Source organism: Cygnus atratus, chromosome 24 (assembly GCF_013377495.2).
Source record: "Cygnus atratus isolate AKBS03 ecotype Queensland, Australia chromosome 24, CAtr_DNAZoo_HiC_assembly, whole genome shotgun sequence".
In the NCBI taxonomy this organism is placed as follows: Eukaryota; Metazoa; Chordata; class Aves; order Anseriformes; family Anatidae; genus Cygnus; species Cygnus atratus.
The window spans coordinates 4,548,362-4,568,746 of NC_066385.1; the positions used below are offsets into that span (position 1 = coordinate 4,548,362).

The 20,385-nt window shown below is 38.3% G+C and overlaps 1 protein-coding gene across 3 annotated transcripts in view; it reads right to left on the reverse strand.

Annotated features, from left to right (window-relative positions):
- The window catches only part of KDM5B (lysine demethylase 5B), a 56,346-nt gene that overhangs the window by 22,006 nt on the left and 13,955 nt on the right, over positions 1–20,385 (reverse strand). For 2 of the 3 annotated variants that reach the window (XM_035561389.2, XM_035561390.2), the window contains exons 3-13: positions 19,509–19,631; positions 18,470–18,640; positions 13,367–13,501; positions 9,476–9,569; positions 7,649–7,752; positions 5,998–6,156; positions 5,277–5,396; positions 4,846–5,004; positions 4,236–4,417; positions 1,236–1,398; positions 119–238 (exon numbers count right to left, since the gene is read on the reverse strand). In XM_035561389.2, coding sequence (XP_035417282.1) covers positions 119–238; positions 1,236–1,398; positions 4,236–4,417; positions 4,846–5,004; positions 5,277–5,396; positions 5,998–6,156; positions 7,649–7,752; positions 9,476–9,569; positions 13,367–13,501; positions 18,470–18,640; positions 19,509–19,631 — 1,530 coding nt within the window. The remainder of the gene's footprint in view (positions 1–118; positions 239–1,235; positions 1,399–4,235; positions 4,418–4,845; positions 5,005–5,276; positions 5,397–5,997; positions 6,157–7,648; positions 7,753–9,475; positions 9,570–13,366; positions 13,502–18,469; positions 18,641–19,508; positions 19,632–20,385) is intronic. The other variant, XM_050715411.1, reaches the window with a different exon arrangement.

A 20,385-nucleotide genomic window follows, 5' to 3' on the forward strand; every position in this document is an offset into this window, starting at 1 on the left:
GCTCGTTATGATTTGTGGACTAGATCTATTCATCAGCAGTAAAATATTAGGAGGTGGACATCAGCTAGGAACAATTTTGGAACTGCACACTTTATGAAATACTGTTTTTGGAACATACCCAATCAACAGTGCAGAAGTTCACAGCTTCAGCAAAATTGAAACCCTGATTGAAGCCACTGTGATAAGCTCTTGGAAAAGTGATCACAAACTCTCCAGCACACTGATTGGTTCGATAAACCTACGAGAAAAGACAGACAACCATTAGGTCAAAACTGAACAGAACTGAATGTTGAGAATATAGATTTCCAGTTCCCAGTTACTTCTATGGTAACTTCATATAGCTTTCAAACCCAAGAATTACAACTGGCATTCAGTAACACACAAAACCCCAGAAAGCAAAGGGATTTCATTCAGCCATACTCGCACTCTGAGCGATTTTACATCAGCTGTCTGCCTTTTGCGCTTTTAGCTCGGTTGACAGTTACACTGGTAAAGCACAGGTGAGACTCTCTTCAACATGAAGCTGAAAGGGAAGAGGAATTTGGAACATACTCAGAAGTTTATACACTGCTGTAAATCTAATACTTCTGGTGATAGACAACCGGCATGAGAGCAGGTGGATCATCTTCCTGCATCTTTAAATTTTGAACTCTATCAAATCACAGCAGACACTGTAAATTGTGCCGCTTTTTCCACATTTTCCTTTAAGTCCCAAGGTCAGCTAGTCAAAAGCTAATTAAGTTGTAAAGGGACATAATTCCCATGAAAAGTCTAATATGGAATATGATGAAAACTGATGAAAAATGTTTTTAAATAACTGAGAACTTAACCAGAAAAAATAAGAGGATGTGGATGACACACAAAGGAAGAACAGGTTTTGGCCACTTGCCAGAAACTATGCCCAAAAAAATGGGTCTGATTAAAAAGACATACGAAGAGCTCCTGTCATTGTTTCAAAGGTCATGACTACGCTTTCCATCTGAGATACAGAAATGGAAATACACTAAGGTGGATCTCCAGAGAAGAGTTTGCCAAGCAATTCCAAAAGCAATGATTCCATTGCCCATCTGTTCATACTAGCACATTACACTAGACAAGGAAGATACAACACACATGGAAACTACCACAACATCTCTGTAATAAAAGTGGTTTCAATTATCAACTTTGAAGTAGAATTCAGAGCAAATGAAAGAGGGTTGGGTTTGGGGGAGTAGCACAGGAGTCCAACAACATACAGGCACTCCGTGGGCCATCAAAGTATTCGGGTTCATTATGGTGACAAGTTGGTGCAAGAGATCTGGCTGAGATTCAAATAGCTCTGGAGCAAGCTTCTTCATTACATCCTCCAGCTGTTCTGCTGCATAACCTGGGGCTCCATACCACGTTTTAGGCTCCCCCCTGCAAGATTATTAAAAAAAGTTAAATATAAACAATCTTGTAAGATACATTTTCAGTCTCCTGCTTTAAACACACCATGTCAAAAGAAGAGTATATCACCAGGAAGGAATGTAAAGAATATGCACTTTCCTGAATCTTCACTTTTTATGCAGGTCCCTTCTCCAAACCTAAGTTTTTAGCTGCCTACATTTCTGAGTGCATACTTTAAATATTCAGGGGGTGGGGTGGAAGGGCAACACATGACTGAAGAAGTCCTCAGTGAAGTTCTGTCGATTCCAGCACAACTTCAAAATCTAAGCTGTTTGTATTTTACTACGAACACAAATTCCCTGTTGGATCTAACAGCCAAGGCCATTTCTTTCTGTCTCGGTCATAATTGCCATAAAAGCAACATATAGCAGTAGAAATTAAGGTTCCATATTATGTAACTGTAAGAGAAGCAAAAGACATCAAGAAAAAAAATCCATATCCAGAGTAGGAACAAAGAACCTTTAGCAACAGTTTAAACCAGTGCAAGCCAGTTGAGAAAATTAAGGTAACGCAGACGTTTTCCAACAAATGTTGTTTCAGGTTTACAATGAAGCTGGCTCACTTCAGAGATGAAAATGCCTCCCAAACCCTTATAAAGGAAGATGTTAGAAAAGGTATTTAGAAATGAAAACAGATGAATCACTTTCACCCAAGACTACTAAAGAGCTGGCAAAGTAAAGCTGACCCAACACTTTTTCCCTTCTTTTCCTCCGATAAATCATAAAACAACTGGGAGAATTCCAGAAGAAAAGAGTAAAAGATGATGACTCAAGAAGCATATTCCTTATATCTAGGAATTTATTCCTATACTCAAAACAGCACCTCTATCGTGGTGAAGAGAACAGCAAGTGGAAGGGACTGTGGAAGTAAAACTATATTAATATCACTAGGAGTGGCTTAAGTAGAGTCTTTAATACAAAAGTGACTAAATGATTACACAGCCCCAGACTTGACCATCACATTGGAACAATTCCATGAGTTCAGAGAGAGCAGTCACAGATCCAACTAAAACCTGTCCTATGTAAACCCAATGCTGGATATGTGTCAGTGTCAAGGAATGGATGACAGACAGTTATGAGCTGTTCTAAACCTGGAGCAAGATACTGGGACCAGGGGTTTCTGGACTCAAAGAGAACAGATAGTGGAGAAACATAAAACTCTAAACTATGTATAAGGTTTCAGTCTTATCAAGGCAGCAAGCTGAGGAATGGATAAAGGCAACAGTTCTTTCTGCACTGCTACCAGAGAGCTCCACATTCCTGCCTTTAGTATTATTGGCATCAATGCTGACAATGCTTCTTCTGATTCATATCATTTATATATTTGCAAGCATTGTTAGAAGCAATTTTTTTTCTTCTCGTTTTATCCATTTCAAGAACTAACACAGGATTTACAGCCACGTAGGAAAACTCTTTCCTTCAACCTTGAACGTCTGCTACTGTAACCTGGTTCACTTGGGACTATCTACTAAAATGTACTAGGAACCAAGCTACTTCAATGCACACGAGAATGCTGAAGATGGATGTCCCATCCCCTGTACTTTGCAAGAATGAGTCCTGTCTTCTGAAATCTTTTCAGAGTTTGGAGCATAGTCTCTGCAGTGGCAGGTCATTACAACTTACTTCTCTGGGCAAGAACACTATTAACCCCAACTACACGTTGTTCTCAAGTAGGCTAAAAGGAACAACAACAAAAAACAGACATAAGCTTGTAAGTTGAAGGGACATACAGAAGAATATCTGCAAAGGAAAAGAGAAGACATCAAAAGACATTCATGTTAGTGTCTGTGAACGTATGTACATGTGTGCACATATACATGCATACACCTACGTGTATGTCTGGCCTTGACTGCAAACACCAATGTAATTTAGCACAAGTTATCCAGAAAGCAACACTACTTCAGCACCCCAGCAAGCTCTCCTAGAAGAAATAAAGTTTCTATTTGATCCAAAAATCCTCCTCTCCTTCCCATAGCTTTTAGCCTGACAGAAGTTCCAAACAAAAAAAAAAGTGACAAATGACAATGAAGAACATTTTTACAATGTGATCTTGATCGCTCAGTTACTTAATCTCTTTCACAAATTGATTTTAATACTGCCAAATACTAAGAAAGGAAGCCATTTAAGTCACTGACTACTCAGAGTGTGCTACATTAGAAGCTATTTCAAGGAGCAGCAATTGAATAACAGACCAAAAAGATGACCTACTGAATAGTGGCTGGGATGTGGTTTTACCATTCTGATGGAATACATAAGGAAAAAAAAAAAAAAAGGAAAAGAGCTTGACAGGTTTCAGGTAAAGTGACAATTCTGAATAATTCAAACTCTAGAAAAGCTGTTAAAAGGTGAGAAGTTTAAGAAGTTCAACCTATTTAGAATATCAAAGAAATGGCAAAGATCTGTCCTGATTACAATTGACAAGTGTTCGCTTGATGAGAGGATTTATGATAAAAATCTAAGAGACAAAAAGTATGCAGGAGCCTAGGACTGTTAGTTGAAGCTACATGGTTTTTAAAACAACTTGCATGATTTTTAGTTTCACACTGAGCATAATAAAACATCTGATGAAGTATCTGCTGCATCTCTCATGGATTTTTTTTAAAACTGGGAATGGATGTCTCTTTCCAAAATATGACCTCTTGTTCAAATGCAGGAATCATTGTGTCAAATTTAAGCCTGTTATTACAGAATTGTAAGGTTTATTCCAGTCTGAACTCTATGAATCTGGTTTTAGTCCATTAATTAAAAAGGGGAAGGGTGAATAAAAGGGAGATTGCTTCTCAGGCTGAGTTGATCCCTCTCACTCACCAATGCAGATAGTTAATCGAATAGCTCCAATGATCTTCAATATGCCAACAAAATGAAGAAAAGCACATTCCTACATATAGCCAAGGTAATTTCATTCCACATATGTCTGCAGTGATGTGAGCAAGAACAGACTGCTCCATCACAGGCATGTTGTTTAAATTCCAGCCACTATCAAGGTATTCCTGAAAATTGAACAGAACAGTCACAAGTTTAAACAACATGAAGTGGAAAAAAAAAAGGTGAAACTGCCAAAAGATCAATAGAAGAAAAGCACCTTTCCCAATTGAAAATTTTAAGAAACAGGTCAATGAATCATAAAACAAAACCTCTATTGTCTTCACTCTTTCCCAAAACCTTATCTGACCTATGTTAGATTGAGATTAACAAAATAATAATCTAAAAATTATTTATTAACTTCTAATATAAACCCATGGCTTTTTAACATAAAAATAAATTATTTCTTCAAAACTGATGTAATTCTCTTCCTCAAATACTATGCCAGATACACAAAACACTTTGCAGACCAGTTCCATTATGCTGGTTTGAACCAAAGAGACCTATTTAATGAAGAGATGATACAAACATACCCAGTGAACTAATGAAGACCTACCTCTTCTTCCGGTCTCACTTTAAATTTCCCATCTCTAACTGGGAAGCCACTGCCAAACTCCTTTGAAGCAATATCAGCTCCATATTCCACCGTAACATCCTCTTCAATGGTACTAACAAGTCTCCAGAATTCCTTTTCAACCAGCTCAGTGGGGACCATCTAAGTATGAGAAAAAGAAAAGTATAAACGTACAAGGACTATGTACTCAGGAATCAGTATATTAAGGGGCCATGCATAACATCTAGCTCAGGTAGGAACCTCCATTAACTTAACATGTTTCATGTCAAAATTGCTTCAGCAAAACAAAAAAAATGCAACAGAAATGGGCTTGCACCCTGGACACGTTGCTTCTTTCCACCCTCCCCCGTAAGTTACATAAGCACTGAAAATGAAATCTACGTTATGGCATTAGGATAAATACATGAACATACATGTACTGGCATGTTAAAATAGTCTGACTTGAATGCATCTGCCATTTCTCCAAAGGTGCGCAGCGTATAGTCTCTTGCTGCTTGTTCAAAACCGAACGCTTCTTGAGGCTTATTACACTCCTGCAATTAAAAAGATAGTTACTTTTGTATGTATTAATATGATGATCTGCACTCAGATTTTACACAGGTGGGTTAGTATTACCCCATTTAGCAGGGGCAGGAAGGCACACCAAAATGAAATGACTTCCCCAAGTCACACAGCCAGAGGACAAGTCAGAAAGCACACACAGAGTGCCCTGACTCCATGCTCTCTGCTTGATTCACCAAACTACAGTATGTATTGGTAAATCTCCACAAACACCAATGAATTAATATGCCAATGTCATAATTTCTCCTTCCTTTAATACAGCTAAGCAAAAAAGATGCAGAAAACTCCATACTGAAACACCCAGTGAGATTCCAATTTTAAATACAAAGGGAAGGCACCAATTAAAATCCAAACTATTCTTTGGAATTTCAGCAATGCTAGTGCAGATCAAGTTTTGGCTCCACAGTATTAAGTGATAGCTTTGCAATTTGAAGCAATCCCAGTCTTCATTTTAGTTTTGTCCTTGATCACCTTGTTTGCACAACTAAATAATAACAAATGGTATTTTCAGTCCCTGGGGCCACATCTAAAACAGACGATTTTCAACCTATCTTTTACAGTTTGTCAAATTACCTGAGCCAAACACTGGGGGCACCTCCAGTCCCCTTTGGGAACATCATGAAGGGGTGGAATTAAACAAAAAGTATGGTAACTGTCATCACAGCCATCACACAACAGGAGACGGTCCTCATCGTTACCACTGCCACATAAGAGACATACATACAAATCCACCTGTAACAAGAAATTGCCAGAGTGGGAATTTGAGCACTTAAGGTAACTCATGGTAAAAGAGCAGTTTGGTAACTAAGTCATGCGTGACATTTGCCAAAGCTTATTTATTTTCTCTCTGAAATGGAAGCGAGAAAAGCAAACAAAATTTTTATGTCTTTGTAATTTATATAACCCCTTTGAAATTTAAGGAAGGACTACAGAAGTTGTAAGCTCTTCCATGTAGCTTTTTTCAAATGATGGAAAAGTTGATTCACCAGCCAGGATAGTTTCAAATCAGCAGTATGTGGATTTGACAAGAACATTTTAACATCTGTTGGTGGCTCACATATCCTTTTTCTTGTTGCTGTCATGCGTAACGCGTGCACAGACGTTTCAGCCTCCTCTGAGACCGACTGTCTTGAGCCTCGGAAGAGAAAAGGGGTTCCTCTTGCTGGGAATGTTCCTGCTTTTCCTCAGAGATACTAGCCAAGACCTTCCTTTTTCTTCGGAAAGGTACTGGCTTCCAAGCAAAGGTATGTGCTTTTGGAGAGGAGGGCACAGTTGTAAAAGAAGTCTGATGGAAGTTTCACACAGCAGCTGCAGAGCCCCAAGAAAAAGGTGCAGGCACACCAAACGCGTGGGAAGAGCTGTCTTCTACCCGTACTATGTTATACCTTCATTAGCAACAGACTGGAAGGCTCCTTTCAAATATGGAATAGAGCTAATGGGGACAAGCCAAGCCTGTTGCCTGAGTTCATAAAAAAAAATAAATAAAAAAGCACCTCCTGTTTCACCCAGCCCATCCCCTTTTTTGGGGAGTCAGGCTTCTAGCACTTGCACGTTTCATTTTCAGGTGTCTTAATTACAGGTGTGGATTAAACAATGAATACTTTTTTGGTTTTGAAAGAACCCAAGCAGTAGCATAGACAGAAAAAAATCTCAGTATTATCTTCTCACAGGCAAGCTAATACTATCGCTTTGCTGCCTCTTTTGTTGTTGTTTGGTTTTAGTTTAATTTAGGGGTGGTTGTACATGGAAGGCTGGAGTAGGAAATTATTTTTATGAAACATTTTAACAAAAAAGCTTCCAAGTTTGTAGTGAAATTGTGAGCAAGTGGCAGGTCTGTTGGAGAGCTGGGTGCAAAAGCTCGCATTTAAACTCCCTTTGAGATTACAGAGAGAGATCAGTTCACAGAAGAACAAGTTCTATTTTGACTCTTCTTTCAAAGTTATTTTGAGGCTGTACCTTGGAGACAGAAAACAAGTTACTTGAGTTATAGATAGTGAAGCTTATCTCTCCTGTTATTTTCAGGTTTGCAGCAGCCTGAAGCTTTACAAGTGTCTACACTCCAGCAGGCACAGGCACTGCTTTGTTTCAACCAAAGAAATACAGAAAGAATACAACGGAGTCCTTACTGCGATTTAAGTGACATGAAAATTTCACTATATACCCTAAAGAAACTCAGAAACACCTGCAATCAATATGAAGCATCAGGAATGCAGGGCATACTCACAGCATTAGTAGGTTTTTTGGATCGGGCTTTGGATTTGTCTTTCTCTGGCTCCCCAGCATGTTCTCTCTTCTCAGGAAGTTTCACTGAACTATACATTTCCTTTTCTGGTGCAATAGGAGAAAAATAAGGCTATTACAAAATGTTTTAACACTTAACATCACTGGTTATTACTTATTTTGTTTGCTATTATTTGTTAAGATTGCCACTCTATGTTATTTTTTGAAATTACTTTTGTCCTATACACACTTTGGGAGCACCTCTCTTTCAAAGGGAATTTGCCATTACTTAAGGTTGTACTAAGAACACTGATGGTGCAGGCAAGTTCATAAACTGTTTTAACCTCTCATGTGCGGAGATGGTCACAGATCCCTGATTTTATGATGGTAATGAAACATTAATACAAATTGTTTCAGTTAAATTAAGGCAAGATTTGAACACCTGCAATGCCTACATAAGCCAGCACTATCGGAAGATCTGAACATGCCATCACAACCTAGAAATGACTAGAGCAGACACATTTTAGAGCGGGTGTTTTAAACACTTTGCAAGTCTATTTATCTTCAAAACTGAAATTTTTGTTTACACGTGGCGTTATCAAATGTGGTTGAGTAACTCCATCATTTTTATGGCAGCATATTAACACAGAGACATTAAACACTTCAACTTCTTGTGATGATCTTCACACTTCAGTTTCTTGCAGTGGTAGCTTTCACGACAGCATATCATCAAAGATGACCACACAGCAAAAGTGGCCCTGAGAAAGAAGCATTTCCTCTACATTCTTACACTCCTACCTAATTTGGGCATGCTTCTCCTCAAGCCTTCATTCCTGACATTTTGAACTAACAAAAAGCAAATGCATGTTCACTTCTATACAGCAGAGTTTGGAGAATCCTGGGGCTCTGGTGTTGAAGACAAGGGGGTAATGGAAGTTCTAAGCTAAACCTACAAGTGAGCTAGAGACCTTTCCACTGGGATATGAGACAATCCAAAAACATTTCTTGAAGTCCAACAGCTAGCAAATATATTATAAAGAAGAATGTCTACATGTATCAGAAAAACTGCCTACAGCTTTTTTGTTCTAAAGTAAAAAAGATTAATGCCTAGACTTGTTAAGAAAAAAAATATTAAATAAGAAGACCACAATCCACACACAAATTCTTGAAAGCAAAGATTGTGAATGAAACAAGTATGACTCATAGCTGCTTAATGTCAATCATTAATTAAAATTGCTTGCATATTTGCTTTGTTAAATTAATTATCAACAAACTTATTCTCCCATTTGATGGCATTAAACATTTCTTCTCAGTCTGAAATTATTTCTTAATGACAGATAACAACAGATTCAGGACTATTGACAGAAGCAATTAAAATGGTAATATAGGAATTTTATGGTTAGGTTCACAACATAGTATCTTTCATCTTTGTGAGTTTCAATTCCTTATTTCAAATTCTTTCCTAAAAGTTTCTGAAATCTGATACCTTCCTAAATGAGTTTCCTGTATTTAAAGCTAACAGGTTAATGCTACAGGCGATTTAAAATTCAAAACAGAAATATGGCTTAAATTTCACTTCTGCTTGCTCTGTAATAAGACACTGAAGATTAAAAAGTACAATCTATCATCTTCAAGAAAACGATTCACAAAACGAAAAGATTTGAAAGTCATAAAATGACTTTTACAACAAATTCCATTTTGTTTTATTTATTTTACGTATTTTATTTAAACACTCTTGAATTGCTTCAACTGGTGAATTCAAATTTGGTCTTGAAATAAGTTATTACAAAGTAACAGAACTTGCATTCCCTTTGTTTCACTCGCCACTCACCATTTTCACACTTTGGAGGTGCACATCCCATTCTGCGTCTCAGATTATGAGTTCTGGCCTCTGAAGGTTCAGATTCAGTTTTCATATTGGTTGCCTTTAAAAAAAACAATAATAAATAATTAAAAACCGCAGTAAGATCCTTAAATAGAACACTGGGCTTTACATTTTTATTTGTGAAACTGCTCACTGCCATACAAACTCCTGGCTACTTGCCCAAGTACAGACCTACAGCTTTGGAATGAACTGGCCTGCAGGAAACACCAGAAGCTCCCAGACCGCTGGCCACTGCACGTGATGCTCCAGGAAAGGCTGCACACCCGAAGAGATCTGAATATTGTTCTGCAAGTCTCTAAGCTGAGTAACTTTGGTGTCAGACCCTTGCAAAGCTTTGAAGTATGTCTTTTAATGCTTTCAAAGCCAAGGAAAAAACGAAAAAAAAGACAATCTTTACTTCCAATTTCAAAAAATATATGTATTTCTGGATACAAATCTTAATGCCAAGTGAAGACAGCAAAGATTCAGAGAACCAGCTGATGGGAGACAAATGTTTTTGGTCATAAAGGTATAATGGAGGTCCTCAAACCTGCAACCTGACTTCTAGGGAAAAGCCAGGCGGGCAGAAGTCAGACAAAGACTTTAAGGACTGTGCTTACACTCCCTTACACTCCCTATTTTATACTTGTAAATGAATAAATCTAAAAAGGTAACCTGAATTTCTTCAATGCTTTATAATTTAAGAAAATAAAATTAAAAAATTAGACTTCAGAAAAAATAACACAGGGAACAACCTGCAGAGACTTAAAAGGAAAGTCTACAAAAAGCCTGTGGCAATAATGGCACCATAATCTGTTTAATTCCATCTCACGGGAACTCAATAAATAGCAAAGGAGCAACAAACTACTTTGGGCTTTTATAAGATTTGATCTTGCTCTTCAGAAGCAGTATACTCCAGTCTTCTAAGCTGGGAACTTGGTGTATTGTGGAGCTTTCAACACAGAATCATGTTTCCACTTAATTCTTTATTTCTTCTCTGAAGTTTTGACACAGAGAGAACAATTCTCAAATCCCTCAGCATAAAGATGGGTTTCTCCAATATTGTATTTTTTAAGCCTAGTTTCTTAAGGAAATGAGGTCGTGCAACTTGGTCCTCACACCAGTCAGTCTGTTGTCTGCCCCTCCTTGACTCCCAAATAATGCATGGATTTGTCAGCCTAGCTCTAAAAGCATGACTTCCATCGCTATCAGGTGCTTTTTTATTTTGTTAAAAAAGTAGACGTGGTTTTGACACTGTTTCCCCATCACTTTGTGTTTAATCTGTCCAAACTCCTGTCTCTATGAGAACAAGCAGAGGTTCTATTGCTTAAAATATACCCCAAAAATAAATAAATAAATAAATAAATGATAATATTTTAAAGCATGAAATAATCTGAGTTGGAAGGGGCCCACAAGGATCATCAAGTCCACCTTCTGGCTTCACAGAGGACCACCCAAAAATCAAACCCTGTGTCTGACAGTGTTGTCCAAGTGCTCCTTGAACTCAGGCAGGCTTGGTACTGTGACCACGTCCCCTGGGGAGCCTGTTCCAGTGCCTGACCACCTCTCGGTGAAGAACCTTCTCCTGATCTCCTAACTGCCTCAGGGCAGCTTCCTGCTATTCCCTCGTGTCCCATCCTGGCACTGGGCATCCAAGAGAAGTGATGGGCATCCACCCCTCTACTCCCCCTCCTCACAAAGCTGCAGACCACAATCAGGCCACCCCTTGGCCTTCTCTTCTTCTGGCTGAACAAACCAAGTGTTTCCCCAAGTGTACTCTGCAACCAGGTCAGCACAAAAATCAACTGGTTTAGCTTAAATGAAGCATACAAGGAATTTCATACAAGAGCTTGGGTTGGAAGGGAACTTTAAAGATCATCCAAGTCTAAACCCCCTCACATCTTTCACTAGATCAGGTAGCCCAAAGCCCTTTCCAACCTGACTCTGAACACTTCCAATGATGGGGTAAGCACAACTTCTCTGGCACAACCTGTTCCACTGTCTCACCACCCTCAATGTAAAAAACATCTTCGTGATCTATCTAAATCTAACCTCTTTCAGTTTAGAACCACTGACCCTAGGCCTGTCCCTGCAGACCCTGGTAAAAAGCCTGTCTTTCATCTAGGCTCCTTTTATATATTTAAAGACCGCAGTACGGTCTCCCCGCAGCCTTCTCTTCTCCAGGCTGAACAACCCCGACTCCCTCAGCGTGGCTCCATAGCAGAGGCTCCAGCCTCTGATGCTCCTCTAGACCCTCTCCAACAGGTCCCCACTGCAGCAGAGTAGCTAACCAATGCAGCTAACTTTGCACTGAAATGGATCAGAAAAACACATCTGTTAACACATCTTAACTTTTGGAAATTGTCTTAAAACACTACAACTCCTTCCAAAGTGAGTCAGTGCATGCTGCTTAATCCAGCCTTAGCTCTGTTTCAACTTTATATTTTATCAAACATTTTCTTTCCATAAAAATCTGGTGTATGTCATCCAGTAACAATCAGGGAAACAGCAGAGAGGGTAGCCTTCAATTTTGGCTAGGTATGAGCAGTTAGTTTCCACAGACATGACAAAGACATGCATTCTTTGTTAGTCAGTGTCATCTGACACCACTGACAGCTAGAATTTTAGTATATATTTCCCATACTTCTTTTTATCTTTAAAAACACTTAAGAATGAACACCTTTCAACCCCAGGCAGATACTTCAAATGGAAAGTTTCAGCTCAAACTGCTGAGGTTTTCTCAGAATTATAAACCTACTCATAATAGGCTACGTGAGTGGAAAAGCTTTAGAAAACCTTAATTGTAACTTAGAAAAAAATATAAGCAGAATTTGCAACAACTAAGCTGTACTGCTTGGTAGTAATAAGAACCACAATTAGAACAATAGGAGTTTAATAGAGAGACTGAAACTAACTGGATTAGAAACAGAGTCAATCGTGACCTTCCTAACTCATGATGTCACCACTACTAAGACAGTCTCCTGGGAATGAGCCTTTTCAACTGCTCAAACAAAAGAAATAGTAAGCTCTGTGAAGGCAGTAACATCAGCCTGGAAAGACTGAAATCACAGGAGAACAACGAAGGAAACACAACAATCTTCTGAAATACATCTTTCATGGGAAAACTCATTGCATATACATTTTATGTTTAGCCAAATAAGTATTATTTCTTAAGCACATAAGATTAATCTTGTTACAACCTATACTGACTTAACATTATGCGATTTTCTCCTCAGATTGCATGGAGAAAGTATCTCAAACTGATGGAAATCACGGGGTCAAAAATTAAGGAAAACAATGCTAATGCCATAAAGAAAATGGTCTCTAATCTAAATTCTGTCTTCAACTCACAAAAGGTTAACAGAAACCTCTCAACACATTACAAGAATAACTGCTGTTTACTGACTGTCTTCTGAGGAAATGATGAAGATCAAAGCTGCAAAAGACAAGCTTCGTTTCTAGAATTTATCACTTGTGTCTTAATCTACAAACCCCGTATTATTTATAATTATGCTACAATAATATTTTATCATACACACTCATAACTAGTATGCAAGTGGAACAACTTCGTTAGAAGAGCCCCTCAGTACTCCCAACCTTAACATTTTCTTTTCTTTTTAAAGTATCAAACAAGTCTTACTATTTATAGTTCATACATTTATAAGTATTTAGGCATGTTTTAACAAAGATAAACAGCTATTTACTATTTATGTATTTGGTGACCTGATAGAAATAAAACGCATGCAACTTAACTAAAACCTGTTGTGCCATTACACTGTTAGGTCAACTATCTCTGGATTACAACTTCAAGCTCAGACACCGCAGAGCACTTACCCATATAAAGACAGATTATCTCACCTCTGCTCTTAGGCGTTTTGCTCGACGAGCAGGTGGACAAGTTTCAGACGGCTGAACAGACTGTCTCTGTGGAATATCATGGGGCTTATATTCCTTGTCCTTTGTGTCACTAGCAAGATCTGGTTTCTGCAAACACTGAAGAGACACAATTTGATTACTTAATTTCTGCCTCCACTTCTAATACAAACTGCATAGAACAATTTCCTGGCTAATGTGAAAGAATGCAGACAGGACTTTAATATTTACTGTGACGAGTTAATAAAGACAGTATTTATGACAATTTAAATGTTACCATTTTATACAAGTCACAAAATCTCTTTTTCCTGCCCTTTTACTATGTGCAGTACCCTTAATAAAGGCTCTTAAATAGAAGCTGAAGTCATCCTTTAAATTTTACGAGCACCAAGCATTTCTCTTCCAGAACACTGTTCACCAAAACAGTAATTGCAACAGAACAGTATAAAAAGCAGGCAAACTTCCATCAGAAGATTTTCTAGTTTCCTCCCATGCCTGCCTGTCCAGCAGCCCATACAGTGTGCAATGAAGGTCCTATTCACCTTTACTTCACTGCATTTACACAGTCTTTCATAGAGCAACACAACCAGCAAGTCTAGCCCTCCTAATCCCGGGCTGCTCATAAAACCAGCCAAGCGGGAAGTTGTGAATTGTAGGAACAAAGCATTCTACGCTTGGTATTTCTTGGAAGGCCAACCTAGTTGAGGGATATCCGAGCAGGACTACGCAGTGCCCCGGGTGGGACATTTAACATTTGGAAATTTCATTCTCAGCGAGTGAAACAACATGTCAAAGTGTCAAAATCATTTGGGGAACCAAGTTATAGTCTCCTGCAATGCTGTAGTATGTTATTAGCTCTTTCTAAAATTCAAACATTTCACTGTGGGACTAATACCAATTCTTCTAATAGATGATGCTTTTGCAGATGGTATCAACCACATACAGGAAACTTGTGGTGCCCTCACATTGCATTACTGTAACGCTAACATACAGAGTAATACAACAGTAAGTTACAGCCTAGACATCCCTCTCAACTGAAACAGAACTTTGTCTGAAGAACACTAGAGAAGATACGTTCTTTGTATATTTTTGAGAGAACAGGACTGCTGGGTGAATTATGAGCAGAAGGGAAGAAGAGATGCAAGAATAGATTAAGTTCTTTCAAGTAATTTCTATCAAAAGCTGAAAATTGGGCATACATTTGGCAAATAATAATTAGTACAGCTCTAAGTTTGTCAAGGCACAGAGCCCTCAATAACAGGAGACAAGACATAACACATTTTTATGAGTAAACAACAAACCCTAAAGAAAGGAAGAATCTTATGTTGTTAGAAAATATCCCACACAAATTGCCGGGATACAATTGCCCCAGTTCTGTTCATCTGTTCCCAACAGAAACATTTTGTCAACAACTGAGAAAACAGGATAGGAACTGCAAGAGAACCGTTACAGTGGCATAAGGACCGATTCTCTGTAGACAACACAAAAATCAGACTTTCAGAAACAAATCACAGTCGGAAGTGGGAGGGAAGAGCGGTATTTCAGAAGACAAGTCCATGTTTTAAGAAATACACGACTGACAAAAGGGAAACATCAGCCAAGGGCAGCAGAATATCATAAACTATCATGCAGTTAAAGTCCACAACTCTTCTCAGGGAAGCCTCTGAATTCCTGTTTTACAGCACAGACTTTGTTAGCTATAGATTTATTCTTTCAAAGCAAATGCGTGAGAACTTCAACACCGAATACACGCAGAAAACCACCTAACACTGCAGCTTAAACACAAAAGCAGCACACGTCCTGGCTGCGGCTCAAAGGCAGGTATGTTCCTGTGCTGAGTACTTAGAGGCCCCACAGAGCATTGCAGCTAATTCTTCAGAAGATCTTGCTCCCTTAAGGCTCGGACTGAAAGAAGATGATGTGAATTATTTCACCTTAACATCAGTGGGAAAAAGTCACAAATAATTGCTAAGGAGAAAAAAAGACCAGCAGACAAGACAACCAAACAGGAGAAATATGAAAACGAGTGACCAGAAAAGTAAAGGAGACCAAAGTCCCACAGAACACTGACACATTTAATGGCTTTTGTAAATTCTGGTTCCTTGAATTATGCGCTCATGTGAAACCTGAACCTTTCACAAAAAAAGAAGTTTGTACTCCTTCTGGTAACAGAGGACATATGATCCTTGAAAGCAAATATCTAGAAGGCAAACAGCTTTTCCTAAACAAAACAGTAATGAAACCTGGAAAGAAAAACAACAAAGAGCAGAACTTGCCTCGTTTCACTGGAGTGTCCAAGAAAAAAAAAAAAAAAGAGCACTACTCACTGAAAAAAAAAAAAAAGCCCAGAAGACATTTCCTAAATACTAAGCTTTCAATAACTACTTAAGTAGAAACATTTCCCAGAGCCTCAGTAACCTGAAGGCAAAGCAGCAGTATAAAATGACTGTTAGTTAACATTTTCAATTGTACCTACAATAACTAGGGGCTTAAGTCCTGACTTAAGAATAAGAATTCCTCTGAAGCTATGTCACTCCTTGACTGACCCGATTAACTGCAAGCACGTCTTTAACAAAGGCTACTAACTGCTATTTCTTCAGTGCTTTCCTCTCCCAGCCAGCAGAGCCTTTCTGGAAAGGTTAAACTTCTTTCTACAATTACTTACCATAAGCTGATCCTACAAACCATCAGCCAGCTTGTGATCATGATCCCATTATATTCTGAGAAGATGGTTCCAAACACAATCCTTGAACTCCAAATGGTGGCACAGAGTAAGTTACAAACCCATGAGCTGAACCAATTGAAGAGCAGCTCCTTCACCAGGCAGGCAAAGGGCGCAGCTGGAATGTTCACAAGACCTCCAGGACGTCCAAAGGTGGAAAAAATGTAGGGATTCAATCCCTCCCCTACAGTTTTACACGTTTACGAAGTAGTCATTTGCATGAGCTGATCACCCAGCCTCCTTGTACTTGCAGAATACCACTGGTCTACCCCACTACATATCCACTTTAAGAGAAGCAGCACACTCCAGAGTTGCTTATTTCTCTCCAATGGCAATAAAAGGTCCCAAAGAACTACCTCACACAGATCTATCTTTATTAGAGGCATACACATACAAAATTTTGGACTGATCAACTGCACTCTGAACATTAAATCTTAGTTTGGAAAAGAGAACAGACTGAGAAAACAAACACACTATCTCTTGTCCCCCAAATTGTAACTGCATTTTAAATAATGCAAACAGTTAGGCAACACTGCACAGTTTTGACACAAGATTCTGGATACTCAGTTCACGTAGTCTCATACTGATAATTGATGCAGCTAGGAATATAAATGAGAATATAAGATAGTACATCCCAGAATGCCAGCAGGTCTACTGCAATTTCTCTGGAACTACATCCAAGACCTACCTAGTCAAATATAATCAAGGTAAGAATGAAATAAATTTACCCCTGTGAAGAGCTTTTCTGAGTATTAGAAAAAAGCCAATTTCTGGTGTTTGACTGAACAATAGCTTTAGTAAAAACATGCTACTAGTTCAATACTAAACAACTCCAGATAGTTTCATTACCTTTTTATAGATAAATATTTCCAGATGAGTTATTGGTCAAAATACCTTATGAAGGCAGTTTAACATACATCTAACCCACAAATAATTAATGTTATACTCAGATCTGGACAAGATTTAAGTTATGGCACAGCCAAGAGGGGAAATAACATCCTTCCATATTTCCCCACACACAAACACAGGAAAAAAAATATTGCAAATACTACCAATTAAAAAGAAAAATTAGTGAGTATAAGCACTAATCTGTTGGATGATGATCCTAGCAGCATGGAAAGCTTCTCTTGAAAGGCTTGTTGAAGTATCACAAGAAGAAAGCACACATCTGAAACTGACAGCTGTCAAACCCAATAGCTGTATCTTCTCCCGCCCCCCCCAAAAAAAAACACAGATGCTTAGAGTCTCAGTAAATCACTGAACAGACATAAAATAAAATGGATACCTCCACAAGAAGCATCTAGGAAAGCACCACTTACTGTGAACACATGGAAGAAAGCCAAACAGAATCTCATCTGAGATTCATCCTAAAAAATGAATTGCAAAACAAACTCAGTTGGAAGACAACATTATCAGAAAGAAAAAAAAAATCTGAGTGGAAAATGAGCTAAAAAGAAGACTTCTGTGGATTCTCTCAGTTCACTAAAAATATACATCATTCCCACATGTAGGAGGGGAATATTTTAACAGATTTTATGGGGGGAGTTAAAAAAAAAAAAAACAAAGTTAAACATACCAACATAGCTTTTCCAGAACCAAATGATGCACTAAACACATCAGTTTGGAAGAAAAATATCAGGTGTCTATTGCAAGAGAGAGCTTGGAAAGTTACATTTAAGAAGAAGCATGACCTCATCAAATGAGATCACAAGCAGTCATCTGAGAATGCTTTTCTGTTCTGAAAGGGTCTGCTACGGAGAAAACCATGAACTGAAACATCAACTGTACGCCAGACACTTGCATGGGGAACCTACATTTCTATGAAAGTGTAGCACCATGTGAACTGCTTTATAACCTTTATTTAGATCTCTTTCCCTGTGTAATTGCATCTCAAAAATATGAAACCAAAGATAGGTGTCACAAAACACACCACTTTGGAAAAACAACAACTCAAGAATTAAAGGTTTCCAGAACGAAAATGCAAAGTTTTCAATGACATGCTTCCAGAAAACAGTATTACTTTCCATTGCTTCGCATGAACATGTCTGAGGCAAGGCAAAATATTTTTGTCACAGCAATTTCCCTAGCATGTTATCACGAGGCTGCTCTAAACTGTAGATAGAAAATACAGAAACACAGACTTCAAACCAGTCAATTATAGATTACCTTTAAGAATCCAGCTTAGCAGTGATTTTAAAAAAATATTTTTGATTAAAAGTTTGTCTATGGTTTTCTAAATTGCTTACCATCACCTACATGCCATAAAACATAAAATGCAGTCTCTGGAAATATGCCATCAAAAAATAAAAAATAAACAGACTGGCAGCTAAATTAATTGGACTTCAGTTAGCTACAAAATAGCTTACCAATAGGCTAGCTCCAGACTGGAATAAGTTGTAAGGATAGAGAATACGCTCATAGTGCGCACGGATGTGCGAACCCACTGCTTTGCCAGGAGCAAATCCCATTCTAGTGGCTATTTTGGTCCATTTTCTCTCCTTGCAAACTACATCAAATCCTCCTTCTTCTGCAACTAGCTAAAAAGAGAAAACAGAATGATTATAAACTTAATACTAAGATGAGCAGCGTTAGCAGCATTTAAGGAAAGCATTGCTAGTTTAAAGAAGATAAAGACAACACAATTTCTATTTTAAAAGAGAAAAGTATAGATTTTTTTAAAAAACACGTGACAATTGTTCAAAAAAAAAAATGTTCAAAAAAGCTGTAACTGGAACATATAACCTAATCAGGACACGTAAATGTCTTTACTTTACAAACAAGTCAGCATCTGTATGTGATGACCAAACAGCAATTCAGCCTACTTCTGAGAATTTTTCTGGATGCAATTTGCCATTCCTCTACTTTGTATTCCAACAGACTTTCTAGTGGAGTACAACCAGTTCTTCTCACTGGAACGTCTACTGTGAAATAGGCTCAAAACTAATCGAACACTACCCTAAATGTAAAGGAGCACAGAGAATATACCCTTGAGGGTCAGTGAATCCCATCCCTTGCTATCACAATACATAATCTCCTCCACAAGTTCAACAAGCCTCATCCTAAAAGTAACTGGATATTGTTCTCTCATATTCCTAATGGAAAAGCCTTTTCTCACTGCCGTCATGGTTCAGAAGCTTCTTCCAGTTAAGTTTATTCTTGACCAATTTGTATTCAAGTTCAACTTTGAAGAAGAGTTGGAAATTAAATTTAATCTCCCTGCTCATACGAAAGCTTCCACAATTATTACATTTCCTATTATTTTGTCACATTAGCTAGGTTAGGTTGGATAAAGTTTCCATCTTAGATATACCCCCAAATCTATCGTGAACAGTTATGATACCATCCCAAAACTGTGGTAATACAACAACTTCTTAGGAAGAGTTTTCTCCACTGTAACGCTCTTACTCTATTAAGCTGAAATAAATCCAAGATCTTCCTCTCCACATGTGGAATTTTCAGCGTACATCCCTGAAGTTCCCAAAACTTTGCAATCTGGTCCAGGAAATTCAGCTTTACACGGGTTTGGGCCTGAAAAACAAAAAGTGAACGGCATGCTAAACGCAGATAAAGCTTCTGTTTCCCATGGTTTATAAAGTTGCGGCCCCTATTGCATGCCTGCCTTTTCCCTCTGCAAGTGTAATTTTGCATTTTTTCCTTCATGTCATATCAGGAAAAAAAAAAAAATCTGTACAAATATCATCTGTCTTTCCTGAAGTCACTTATTAACTTTTTGTAATGCATTTAGAAAAGTACTGAGAACAGACAAGCAGCAAGTTATTACTGCTAGAAGAACTACCTAAATCCTGGTAACGCAGGTACTTTATTACAGGTTGCTTTTGTTAGACTGCATTTGGATCATTTTTATGAAGGAAGTAAACCAGTTATTGCAAGGAAAGCCAACTACTCCGTTTGTAGAGCACTTCACACAGTAAAGTTGGGCTCTAATTGAACACTTGCTGTGTTAGAGTAGTAGCTTAAATTTTGCCACATTTCAATTTCATCACATTTTTCTGTGCTTAAGGTAGAAAATAGCCATGTCTATACACACCAGATTGTTCTTAAGCTCCAGAGAGAGCTCTAAGCCAGTCTGTGTCCATATACATCTCTTGCTTCCCTTGCACCTGAAGCCAACATTTGAGCTCTTACCCTGGCATTTAACATAATCACGAGGTCTTTGAAAAGCAAGCATCCTCTGCTCATGAGGAAAATCAGCAGGCAAAGAGTCACCATCGTTCCAGTTCTTACCAGCAGTGAGCCAACCAGGACTCGCTGCCACTCCCTT